The following is a 12424-nucleotide window of genomic DNA, read 5'->3' as shown; positions in this document are numbered from 1 at the left end:
ATTGAGCAGGAAACTGCAGGTGAAGTAGTCCTTGTGTTCACACTGTGACAACTTACCTGCCATTATTTTGTGTCAGAATAATTTTATTCTGAATGAGTTTCTGACAGGAATATTAGGTGCTGCTTATGCATTACACTGTTTTGGGAACATTGTCTCAAAAAAAAAAATAAATAAGACTGGAACCAAGGTAAGCACCACAAATGAAACTGACCGTGGTAAATGGCTCCAAGTCTGACAGTACACCACAAAAACACACCAGCAGGAACAGCAGTATATGTATCTTAAGTTTTTAGTCCATAGACTGTAGCTGTTTCATCTTAGAATTTAGCTGTTTCGTCTTACTAGAAGACTTTATCATTTTATGTGTAAGAAAGTGTAAGTGTGCTGTTTGTGCAAGCTGTTTGGCAACGTACATTCTGATGGACTCATTCCAGTGTTTTTTACACCTCCAGCTTTTGCTGGTGTGTTTGCCACAAACTGGGGAGTCTGCTACTTCCTTTTTGACAGGTCCAGTGTCTGAGCTGGGCATAGGGGAACCATCTTTACTGGTGCATGGAGACATTCTAGGGACTCTGCTGGATGTGTCCAGGGGAAAAAAACCTGTTGATGTGGCACATTGTTTTCTCCAAGTTGGTCACTTCAGGTAACTGTAAAGAAACAAAAAATTAAACATTGTTCTTCACAAGACATGGTATTTGTAAAAAAAAGATGATTTTTCTTACCTTAACCAAAAAAAGTTAGTCTGTTAGTTCTGGCACACACAACACAGTACCTGTAAACCAGGTCAGTCAAAATATTCCTGAGGAAGACATGTCAGAGGATCCTGACATTGGACAGAGATAGGGTTTTCTCTCCTGCAGATTCCCAAGCCCAAAACTCTGATGTTGAGGAAAACTGCTCCTCGCAACCTCCTTTGGAGGATTTTTTCTTTTTCTCAAAAATCCCTCCTCATGACTTCCTTTGGAGGATTTTTTTCTTTTTCTCAAAAACTGCTCTTCACAACCTCCTTTGGGGGATTTTTTCTTTTTCTCAAAAACTGCTCCTCACAATCTCCTTTGGAGGATTTTCTCTATTTCTCAGATTATTGCCAGGATGAATTATGATAAAGAATGTATGTGTAATTAAGAGTTGTTGATATAGTAAAATTAGTTGAGGAGATTTGTGGGTAGGTGAGTGAGAATAGTTTTTTTTTTTTGGAGTTGAGAAGGAGACATCTTTTGAGAACCATTGTTCAACTAAATCCATGTTTGTTTGTTAGTATTAGGTTTTATGATGGTTAAGTACTTACTTTGTTTTGTTATTTTTTTCCATGATTTTTTAGCTAGTGGAGATAAGTGTGCTATTGTAGTTAGAGAGGAGGTCAGATTTGCCTCCTTTATGTAAGGGTATGATGTGTGATATCTTCCAGATTGCTGGAAAATCACTGATTCTGTAGAGTAGGTACAGTAGGTTTTTTTTTTTTGATTAGATTGTTGGTTCTACATAGTTCTTTTTCTGAAATAATAGCATTTTTGGTTTTTGTTTCATTCCTAGGCTTTTTTTTGTCTCTGATGTCTTTTTTTTCTAGAGGGAGGCTTCTTTCTTCATTGATTCTTTATTCTTTTGTTTAGTTTGTTTTCTGTTTAGAAATGTTGGTCAAGTCTGGGTGCTGTTCTGGTCTTATTCTAATGGTGGTGCTGTTCTGGTCTTGGTTTGTAAGTAGTTGGAAATAAGGATTGGCTTTGTTGAGAGAGAGGTGCTGAGAGAGAGGGTCCAGAGAGTAATGTTTGGTTCTGTTTGAAAGTCCAGGAAATTTCATTTTGAAATTTTTTCTTGAAATCTGAATAGTAGGATAGTTTTTTGAGGTTTTTTTGTCTAATGACATATGGTAGGGAGTGATATGAAGGGGATCAGGATCAATGCCAGTCAGGAGGCTTCTAGGAGGGGGGGAGGGGGGGAGAACCAGTTTTTTCTTTTTTTAGGTTTGTGTTTTTTTTTTATTCTAGTTTTTTTTATTCTAGTGGCACTATCAATTTGTTGTTTGAAAAAAAGGTTTATAAATGGAGAAGGTTAGCAGCATTACAAGAAGATTTCCAGTCAGTAATAAAAAGAGGAAAGTAGTGTGAAGTGGGAGGTAAGTGAGAGTTGTTCAAGAAGTTGTTCTAATGGGGGGATATTATTTCCTGGCAGAAGCACAAAATTGAATTTATTTGATTTAGTAGTATTAATTTGAACCTAGAGCAGATTATTTTCGGGACATTATTGTTTGGTAAAGAGGCAAAGAGTAAGCTTCAGGGTAGCTGTTAGATTTATATATGACTCCACCTCCTTCTCCCTTCTTGAGGTGCAAATCAAGCCAATGTTATATTAGGGTAGGTGGGGTAATTTTAATATCTCTTTAATGATGGTTTTAGCCAGGTTTCTAAGCATAGAATGTCAAAAAAGTTGTGTACTTCTAGTAGTAGAGTGTATTGACTAACTTATTACAGATTATTATATTTAAGGATGAGTAAGTTTGTAGTTATAGTAGATGGAGTGATGGAGGGAAGGAGAGCTTTTATATGTGTGTGTGTTTCAGTAGTTGTAGGTTGAGGGCCTGGATTGGGGTGTATGTCACCGTCCTGAAGTAGATGGAGTAGTAGATGTAGATGTAGAGATGTTTTATGGGAACAAAAGGATCCCCCCGAACTGATGAGATATTGCATGTTACAAGTGGATATGCCTCATTCTATGCTTATTCCTCCTCTAATGCCAACCTTGGAATATGTACATAATGCTGCCTTTAACAAATCTGATTCACAACCATCAGTCCCCCTCCAAAAAAGCAGATATGCTTACAAAGTTTCTGAAACTAATAAGCACTTGTTTTCTCACCTTAGGTCAGACCCTGCAACTATATCAACTTCTACACCAGGAGGGAACCTGCTCCTATTCTCATCCAACCCTTCACTAGTGAATAAGGAGGGGAAGATTTGGGGTAAGTTTGGTAAGAGAATGTGTTCTTCCCCATTGACACATGGAGTTCTTAACTACTGGACCCATATGTGGAAGTTTGTGCTTTTTTTTTGTAGACATTTTGAGAGACCTACCTAATACTATTTCCTCTGAAGGTAGTTTCTTTCTCACTTTTGTTTCCAACATTCCAAAGTATCTAAACCTGCCTTAAGAAGTGTGTATGATTGTGCAGATACTCTGTGGTCCCTGCTTCTGCTACTACTTTGAGAAGTGCATGGGTATGAAATCAAAAGTTTTCTGATGAAGTATAGTCGAATTTTGAATCGGCTTTAGGTAACTAGGTGTTGTTTGTCCATCTGCTACTCTGGTCCTGAAATGGTTTTATGAGAGAGGAAAAATAACTCATGTCCAACTAAATGTATGCTTGAGCTTTTGCTACATTTCAAGGATAAACAATTTTTTTACATTCTTTACTCCTGTCTGTCAACCATCAGTCTCCTCCCCCTGACCAGTTGGCCCATTTTTTTCCCCATCACCAGGGTAAGTGTTGGCTAGGGGAAGCCATCACTCAGACAACTGTCAGGGGTGGTTTGAGAGTTTTTCACTGAAGCCCCACAATGTTTATGAACCCCCAGCTCACAGGATCAAAAAAGGGACATGCAGTGGGCTGCCTGCACTGGTATTTATCAGCAAGCAGCCCTACTCCCTCCCTCAAACACAAAATGGTTTCCCTGTTCTCTGGAGAAACTACACTTTTTTTATCCAAGTGCCAGCTACTCTCCCCACCCAACCCCCAGCTGAAGAAAACAGACCATATCCCTTCACTCCCCTCCTTTCCTAACTGGCACCTGAAGTCACTAATCTAAGTCCATTTGCCTTGGTTGCAATAAAGGCTCTATTTCTCTGTGCCATGGAGCCAGGCTCAAGATAAACATTATTTTTGTTTTCTTGGTTTGTCAAAATATTTGTTTCAGTCAGCAATGTCTATGAACTGGGGAACAGGATGCTGGTACTGGAGAGTTCTCATTTACCCCCCCCCCCTCTGGATAATATCTGTGTGAATGTGAGTATGGCAAAATGTGGATTATTTCTGTTATTATTGTGCACTAGAAGGCACAGGCTCAATCTTGAGGAAAATTCCAGGGGAGTTTGGGATTTTATCTCGGACGTTCAGCTACACAGTGTAAAGTTTTGGGGTGCGGCAGGTGTTGGCTGTTACCCAAGGCAGCAGTATGCACACTGTACGACTTTCAGAGATGTGCACAGAGAGACCGTATTCTTGCTTATGTAATATAATTGGCGCCAGTTGTACAGATTTTAAAACCCTGTATCATCATATAGTTAATGTAGCAAAGGAATTCCATGTTTGTTGCAACATATTCCTTCACAAGCAGCACAAAAGGCCATAGGTGCATGAAGTTCATAAAAATGTCAAACTCAGATTGGTGGAGTAGAGAGAACCCAGGCTAGGATCCATCAGGCAGTGTTATCTTTGCAAATTAGTTGATTTGGCAAGAATGTATTAAAAGGCATAGAAAGGGCAGGAAGAAAGGTCAGCTGCCTTGGGCTTAAGCTGTTGGGGAATGTGATTGGTGCTTTGAGAGATATACTGATCAGTCCCTGAGACTTGAGAGTATTATCAAGTAATTTGCAGCTACTGAAACGATATCGACAGTCTTTATTATGAACTGCAGCAAGGAACTGTTCTGTGTCTACTTTAGAGCTTTTTGCTTAGTCCACTTTGAAGACTTTTTGTTTTTTTTCAGTCTGGAAGTATTGGCACATTACTCAGGGCACCAACTAACCTTGCTAAAAGTTCTGGAGCATGTTTTCTTTTTCCACTGTTTGAGTGCTGAGCATAATCTTTCCAAACCTGGTAAATAAAATCTTAGCTGTTAATATGTTTCCTCCCACTCTCACCTGCTTTGAGGATATTTAAGAGTTGTGCCAAGTTTATTTTAGCATAGTGTTTTTTTTTTACATTCAGAAAACCAGTATGAGTAAAGTGAAATCATACAAAATACATACCGCTCTTACCTAATTTTCTGCCTCAGCTAAGCTGTTTTTTGTTTTAATATTTTTCAGCCAATGCTTGTTTTACTTTCTACAAACATATATTTAGAAGTTGCCTTGTATTTCTTTACATTAGACCTGTCCTTCTGCCTCATATCTCTTGGGGGTACACTGTTGTTTTTTTTTTTTTAAACTGGTCAGCTTGCATAACTGTGGCACCAGCAACACCTGGTTCCTAGATTTGAGATAATCATTTGGAGGGTCTGCAAGGACTGATCATCCCCTAACCACTTTTCTTTCCTTCAGAATGGATATGAATGCAGGTGCTAGAACATGAAACTCTAGTAGAAGCTAGACACACTGTAATCCGAAAGCTTGCAAGTTCTTTGGATGTAGACGTGATCAACCTCAGCTTGTTGAGGGCAGAAGTCATTATCGTTGCAGATAAAACCCCTTCCTCTCACAGAGGGAGTCCTGCTGCACAGCTCCTGTTCCATACAGCTGTCATCTGTCGGCTGTGAGTTAATTGGTAAAACTGACCAAGACATAAACCTAAAAACTGAGGAGGCCACTGTGCAGTAAGAAAAGATTGGTATTTATGGGGAGGACTGAGAGTTTGTGAAGAGCCCGGAGGGAATGCAGAAAAATAAACTAGCATAAAGATAACCTTGATAGAAAACCAAATTTTGCATGAAATTAAAATTAAAACTGTTAATCTTGATTTTTTTTTTGTTGTATACTTGTTGGGTGACAAAATGGTCTGTAGTAACTTATCAAATTTATTTTTTATATACTTGTGGCAAAGAAATAATCTGCAGTAATTGTATGAAGCTAAACTAAACTACAGGGTGGTATGTTTAACTTGAGACGTTATGTATACCTTTGGTGCTGGACATTGAAACTCGGAAGTCTAGGTTTGCTTTTAGGTTTTCATAGGTTTCAAACTTCAGGCATGTGTATAATCTAATTGAACGCCACCACCACTGTTAGTTTTTCTGTATACTGTGTTTATAATACAAAGTTTTTGTATTTTGTACTTGCTGTAAATGAGTGCATATGTGTGCACAGACGGTGTTTTAAAAGCAGTGTTTATACATTAGTATGCAGCCCTTTAAGTTTTATACACTATATATAAAAGTTGATGACCACTTACCAATGGACATACATTCATAGGTTAGTAATAGGCTAGTTGCCCTTTGTGGGCCATTGTAAACCTAGCCAGTTTCCCTTTTGCTGCTTGAATTAACGTATCCCATTTGATTAGAAATTGGCCTTAAAATTCCCATAGTCGATAATTGTATATTACCCCTAATGAGCATAATTGGGATCATACCATAGATAATTTTGAAGGGACTCGTACATGGGATAAAGCATTTAGGAGCTGCCTGTGTTCATTAGTAGTACTGAGGCAATCCTAGGGTTTTTTTTTTGTTTCATAGCCACAGATCCAAGTTGCACTTGAATATGGACAGGGATGAACTTTGTTTTATGTGGATGGGGAGTCTCTTCCAGAGTAGCGGTATCTTCTGCGAGATATACCTGTTCCTCCAAATCAGTCTATTCATGTTGCAGAAATGGTTTTTATCCATATACCAAGTATTTCTGATGTCATTTGACTTGTTGATATGCAGTAAATCCATCAGTATTGGGTTGGAGGATGCCTTGTATGTCAGACACTGGTCATCTTTTAGTAGTCTATGAATAAATAAGAAGCTCCTTCCTCAGGAGAGAGATTACTTGACTGCATTGCTAGAATGGGTTCTGTAACTGTGTTATAGCCTAGCTGCACTAGTTTTTTAAATCCATCCACAACCCCTTTTCCTATTTTTACACATGGGGTCGACGTGTCACTTCATCAGTGACAATAAATCTTAAAACACTATTCTGGAACCAGCCTGAAAGCCAAATTACTGGATGTGATTGGAGATGCATAACACATTGAGACCTCTCATTGAAGAGAAATCCAAACATTATGGATGTCATGAAATACTTGCTAACATGATGACTGCCAAGATAAGTAGCTGTTTTACCTTTGTCAGTGGACATGTGCTATATAGTTATTACATTTCTCAACAGCGCAAACAGAAGAGACAGAAAAATGCATTACATACACCTGTATGATTCTAGAAATATGTTACCAAGTTCAGAAGGTACATAAATGTAAAAAGGCCCACTACTGCAGAAAAAACAACATTATTGCCTGAAAAGAAAGTGACACGGCTACAGCTGGCATCTGGAAGGAGAAAGATCAGGTATATATATATATATATGTATATGTATATATATATATATATATATATATATATATATATATATATATATTTTTTGAGGGTGAGTCAGGGTTTTTGTTTTGCCTTGGTACTCTAGTAGAAACTGGGAATTCTGGACTCCCCAGGAATCCTCCTTTACAGTATGGAGAGCGTATAAAGATAGCCACAGTGGAGTGTGAGTATGGAAAGAAACAGTAGCATACAGTAGCTGTCACAGTGACAGCATTGTATATGATGCATGTATTGAAAGAAAACAGAATGAAACCTCCCTTTAGCCCCACCCCCAACATACACAGTATGGTGTTGACTGGCACTGATGCAACCCAGGCATCTACCTTTTAAACAGGATGAAGTGGGGGGGATTAGAGTGTTTTGGGAAAATGTTGGGTGCCCTGTCAACTGAAGCAGGAATGGCATGGAGCCACAGGTCACCAGGCTAATTAAAGTCATAATTTTGAGAGAATGTGTTTATCTTAGTTTGTGTGTTGTAGTTCACTGTTGGAAGGCTTGAGATGTCCCCATGTACTATATGCATATGTCTTCTGTAGCTCACATTCCACTCTAAGTTACATTAGTGGCTTATACTAAAGCTTCTACTGAGTTTGCCCATTTCTAATATGTTTACTATGTCCCCTTTTGCAGAGTCATCTCTCTTTCAAGTTCGTGGCATTAATGGATTGCTCTTAAACAGCACAAGTCCACTGGCACCACTGGCCACCCAAGAGGAGGTTCAAGCCACTGAATCTCATATTCTGGAGACCTTTTATCCTGTATCTCCTACCATTGACTTACAGGAAGTTCATGTTTATGAGGAAAAAAATGACACTGGTAGGTATCAAGTTTACAGGTAATACTGAGAAATGTTAAGTTATGTGACTGACTCCGTAATATGTGAGAAACTGTTGGCTGACTCCTACTTAAAGTGCAGTATTTTTGTGTGAATTTATCCGAGTAGCTTGGAGTTTATCATAACAGGCTAATGCCCTTAGACACCTTCTGCTTTCTGTTTAGTCATAATAAATGATCAGATTCTGTCTGACCTCCAACCCTACCAAGTGAGGTCATTCTGACTTCTTAATTAATGCCCAACCTCTTAGCTAAATACACAAAACACAGGTAGCTGGTATTTCCAAGTTCAGTAAACCACATTGTGTTTTTGGTTTGTTTTATTTCTGCATCCTGCTTTTCAGTATTGTTTACCTAGGCCTTCCTGATGCACCGTAATTGTTCTAATGTTCCCAGTAAGGCAGCATCTGTCCTGCTCTCACACACACTGTTGCTGTGCTGATGAGGTCAATCATTGATGAACCTTGAACTACTGTCCTGTTCTGTATTTCCTTCAGAAGAGCCAGAAAGTGCTAGGTATGAGCTTTAGTGACATTTCAACACACCTGGAAGGAGCAGTGTGCATTTTATTGGTGACATACAGATGTAAAGTAAGCCTAATACACATGAAGGAAGAGAAAGGAAGAAAACGGACTTTACAAGGTGCAAGACCTGGTTTAAATATAGGCTTACAAATTTACTTGTCTATATTAGAACACTGAACATTTAAAATGTCGAGTGTTCTAATATCGACCCATTTTCAGCAAACTCTGAAAATATCGAATAAGCAGAAAGCCAAATTCTTTCCTAGGGAAAGAATTTGGTTGTCCGTTTCTGTTGCTTCTGTATTTTTATCGCTCTGTTGGAAAGTTATGGGTCGGGTTCAGGTAAGTGTGCAATTGAGTGTGGGTTAGGTATGTGCCTTACAAACACATGGTGCAGGGTTTGAGTATGTGTGCGATTGTGTGGACATGAGGGTTAGGGCAGGTTAGGTGAGTTAGGGTTAGGGCGTGGGTGAGGTGAGTGTGTGATAGTGATGGACCTTAGGGTGTGGGTTAAAGTAAGTGGATAGTTAGTGGTGTGTGTGTATAGTTTAGTGTAGGGTTAGGTGTAAGATTTTAGGTGTATGTGCGTGGATTGCTGTTTGTTTGGTGTGCTTGTGTTGTGTGTATGTGTTTTGGAACAGCACATCTTTTCCCTAGGAAAATATTTGCTGTTCTGAACGTTCGATGTTTGGTATTTTCGATTGGTAGAGTTTGATATTAGAACACTCGACATTTTGAATGTTCGGTGTTCTAATATAGACCCCAAATTTACTGGGGGGGGTTAGAATAGTAAATCTGTGAAAGAAGAACTTAGGAAAATAAAGTGCAGATGAAACTGCAGTGGCAGTACATGCAGGAAAAAAAAAAAAAAAAAAAAAAGGCAGTGCATGTGAGATACAAGCAAGAGAAACAGTAAAGCATAGGAAGAGAAATTACTCTTGGTGTACAAGTTGTTGTTGTCCCTCTTTATATTACTGTTAGACTCCATCTGGAGTAGTGTGTGTGTGTGTGTGTGTGTGTGTGTGTGTGTGTGTGTACGCAAATAGAAAAATATTACATTTCAGAGAATGATGGCAGTATTGCACTGAAAAGCTGTGGGCAGTGTGTGTAGTGGAAGAACTTATGGGAAGCCACAGTTTTAACTCCATTATTAAACTGTACATTGCAAAGCCTGTTTGGCTGTAACCAGTCTTTATCGTATCCAGAGGCAGCAGCAGTGAACTTTTTGCCAGTGAGTGTTAAGGCCATCCTCCTTGCATATTATTCAGGACCTGTAATGCATGTCGTGAAATTGTAACCTGTGGCCATCACACCCTACAGAGACAAAAAGTTCATTTAATAATTAACTTTTTACAGTTAAAATAGAGGAGGTAATACCAAAACTTTCTCATTAGCTATATGTACAAGTTGAAGAGGTGTGTAAAAGGGAGAAAGTGAAAATAGATTCTTAGGAGCATGTGCTTGACTGACTAGTTTGTTGCCCGGTATTAAGTTATTGTTAGACACCCATTATGAAGTGATAGCAGTTGATTGCACCCATAAGTCTAGGCTACATCAGGATCAGAAAGTCCTGGAATTGTAACTGGTATTCAGTTGATGCCTCTGTTCACTGTACTCTACCTGGAGATTCCTCTTGAGTAGTGGACACCTTGCGGAACCACATTTGCTATCATAAAGTTTAGCTGTGTCCTACTGGGCATCAGCTGGGTAGGTAGTTGTCTCCTGTTGACCCACTGCAATTTGTAGCAGTGAGGTTTGTAACACCTTCCACATTTGTCACCCAAGTCAAATATCAGCGAAAGAGGAGAGGTGAGCACCTTCAGATTACATTGGCCATCTACCTGTGGCACTCCTAGACTGGCAGTGTGTTTTTTCCCCACGTCAGTAACTTCATATGCTTTCAGCTATATTGAATGTAAAGCCACCAGATGTACCAGGTGAACAGAGTTCCTTCCTTTACAGGAAGTCAGTTAGCAGGAGAAAATGGAAAAATGTTTTTCCTTCTAATTTCTCAGTTAAAAGAAAGTATTGAGTGTTGCCACCATTCCATTGTCTGTTTCTTCCTAATGTGTTCAAAATTTGCCCTGGAACCAAACGACTCTCCTCATACAACAGTCTTTTTACAATGGGAGTAATAAGGTATTGTTTTCTCATTCTTTTCACCTGTGTAATCCCACCTTTAAAAAATGTATTGAAACCATAATTGAACAAGAAGAGTAATCAGAGGGCCATGCATGAGGTCTCTGCATCTGCAGAAAGCTGTTTCTGTTTTACTGGGTCATGCTCTTGGGTGATACTTTCATTACTCCGTCTCGAGTAGCTCAATAGGTAGCACACTTGCCTTTGTTGCAGAGGGTCGTGAGTCTTCCTCACACATGGGGTAGTGGATTCATTTTCAGTACTGACATAGTGCAGCATAAAGGGATGTTACACTCTTGGATGTGCTCTCAGGATGAGATGTTAAACCAGAGTGCCATCTGCCCGAGTTGGTGGTAGCTCATGTGAATGTAAAAGATCACGCAACACGTATTGAAAAAACTAGGGAGTCCTTTGTTAATATAGAATAATTCTTATTTACAAAATATTTACAAATGTATAAATAATATAGATATGCAAATCTGTTTACACATTCATAATTTCCTTTACAATCATACTAAATTTTCATCCCTATTAGACTCCCACTCCTTTTTCCATAACCACCTTCTGATTTTACCTAATATTGTTGCTACAATCCTTTTACCATTAAACATAATTTCAGTTATTCTTTCATTCCGTATAACCCATATAACATAACATACATTTTTATCTATTCTTTTAAAATAGTCTTTACTTCTATTCTTATAATATCCATATTTAATCATAATCATATCCATGTTTATTTTATCTACTTTTTTTATATCTTCAAAAATGTCTTCTTTACATAGTTTCCCTGTAACTTGTTTACTCTTTTTTATATTTCAAAAATGCATGATGTTCTGTAGTCCTATCTCGCCTTCATTCTTACATATGGGTTCAGAGCCTATTGCAAAGCTCAATTGGCTCGTGGCTAGGTAGATATCCCATAGTGCACTAGTACAATCCCCAGGTCTCATTTGCCACGTCTACGAGTTCAGAAGTGCTTCTTGCTTGGCCGTGGCTAAGTTTGAACTTTTTGTATTATTATAACTTTACTGTTTTCTATAGCTACTTATCTTATTACTAGATAGTGTTTAGTAGTGTTAGGAGTGTTTGCAGAGATTTTGGAGTGTTTTTGATATTTAAATTACTTAGTTTGTTGAGAACTGGTTGGCCGCTGGCCCTTTTTGTTCTCCATTTGGTATCCTGTGTGCTAGTTTTCTTATTAACATTGATATTTCACTTTATATTTACATATATATTGTGCACGGTGTTTGTTGCTAGTCTTGTTAGAGTTTTCTCTGCGGGTCCGTGTTTTGGGCCTTGGTTTTCTAATTTAGAAAATTTAGTTCCATGTAGTGTTGTTTACTAGTTTCTGGCCTTTTTCTTTGACTTGGCCTATATAGCTAGGTCAGTTTAAGTTAGAGGACCTAGTCCTCTGCTATTTTCGTTTTTTCCTCAGGGCTAGGGCCGTTTAAGTTAGAGGACCTAGTCCTCTTTACTCTCTCTTTCCTTGTGTGTGTGCTTGTTAGGGCTAGGCCCGTTTAAGTTAGAGGACCTAGTCCTCATTGTGCTTGTGTGTCTGCTTTAATTACATAGCTCGTCAACATGTCTAAAGACCACAAACCTTCGGGTTTCAAAAAATGTATAAGGTGCTCCCAGAAGATGTCAATTACAGATGGGTCATAATAGTTGTGTATATTGTCTCAGAGCCATTCATTT

The 12424-nt window shown here is 38.6% G+C and overlaps 1 protein-coding gene across 1 annotated transcript in view; it reads left to right on the top strand.

The window, feature by feature from the left end:
- MRPL37 (mitochondrial ribosomal protein L37) overlaps positions 1 to 12424 on the top strand; it is a 294091-nt gene that overhangs the window by 34777 nt on the left and 246890 nt on the right. Inside the window, 1 exon segment of the mRNA XM_044085487.1 lies at positions 7860 to 8045. Coding sequence (XP_043941422.1) covers positions 7860 to 8045 — 186 coding nt within the window.

Source organism: Protopterus annectens, chromosome 10.part0, assembly GCF_019279795.1.
Source record: "Protopterus annectens isolate FY-2018-M chromosome 10.part0, PAN1.0, whole genome shotgun sequence".
Taxonomy (NCBI): Eukaryota; Metazoa; Chordata; order Ceratodontiformes; family Protopteridae; genus Protopterus; species Protopterus annectens.
The sequence above is the reverse complement of the archived record's forward strand: the minus strand, read 5'-3'. Positions and strand labels throughout refer to the sequence as shown.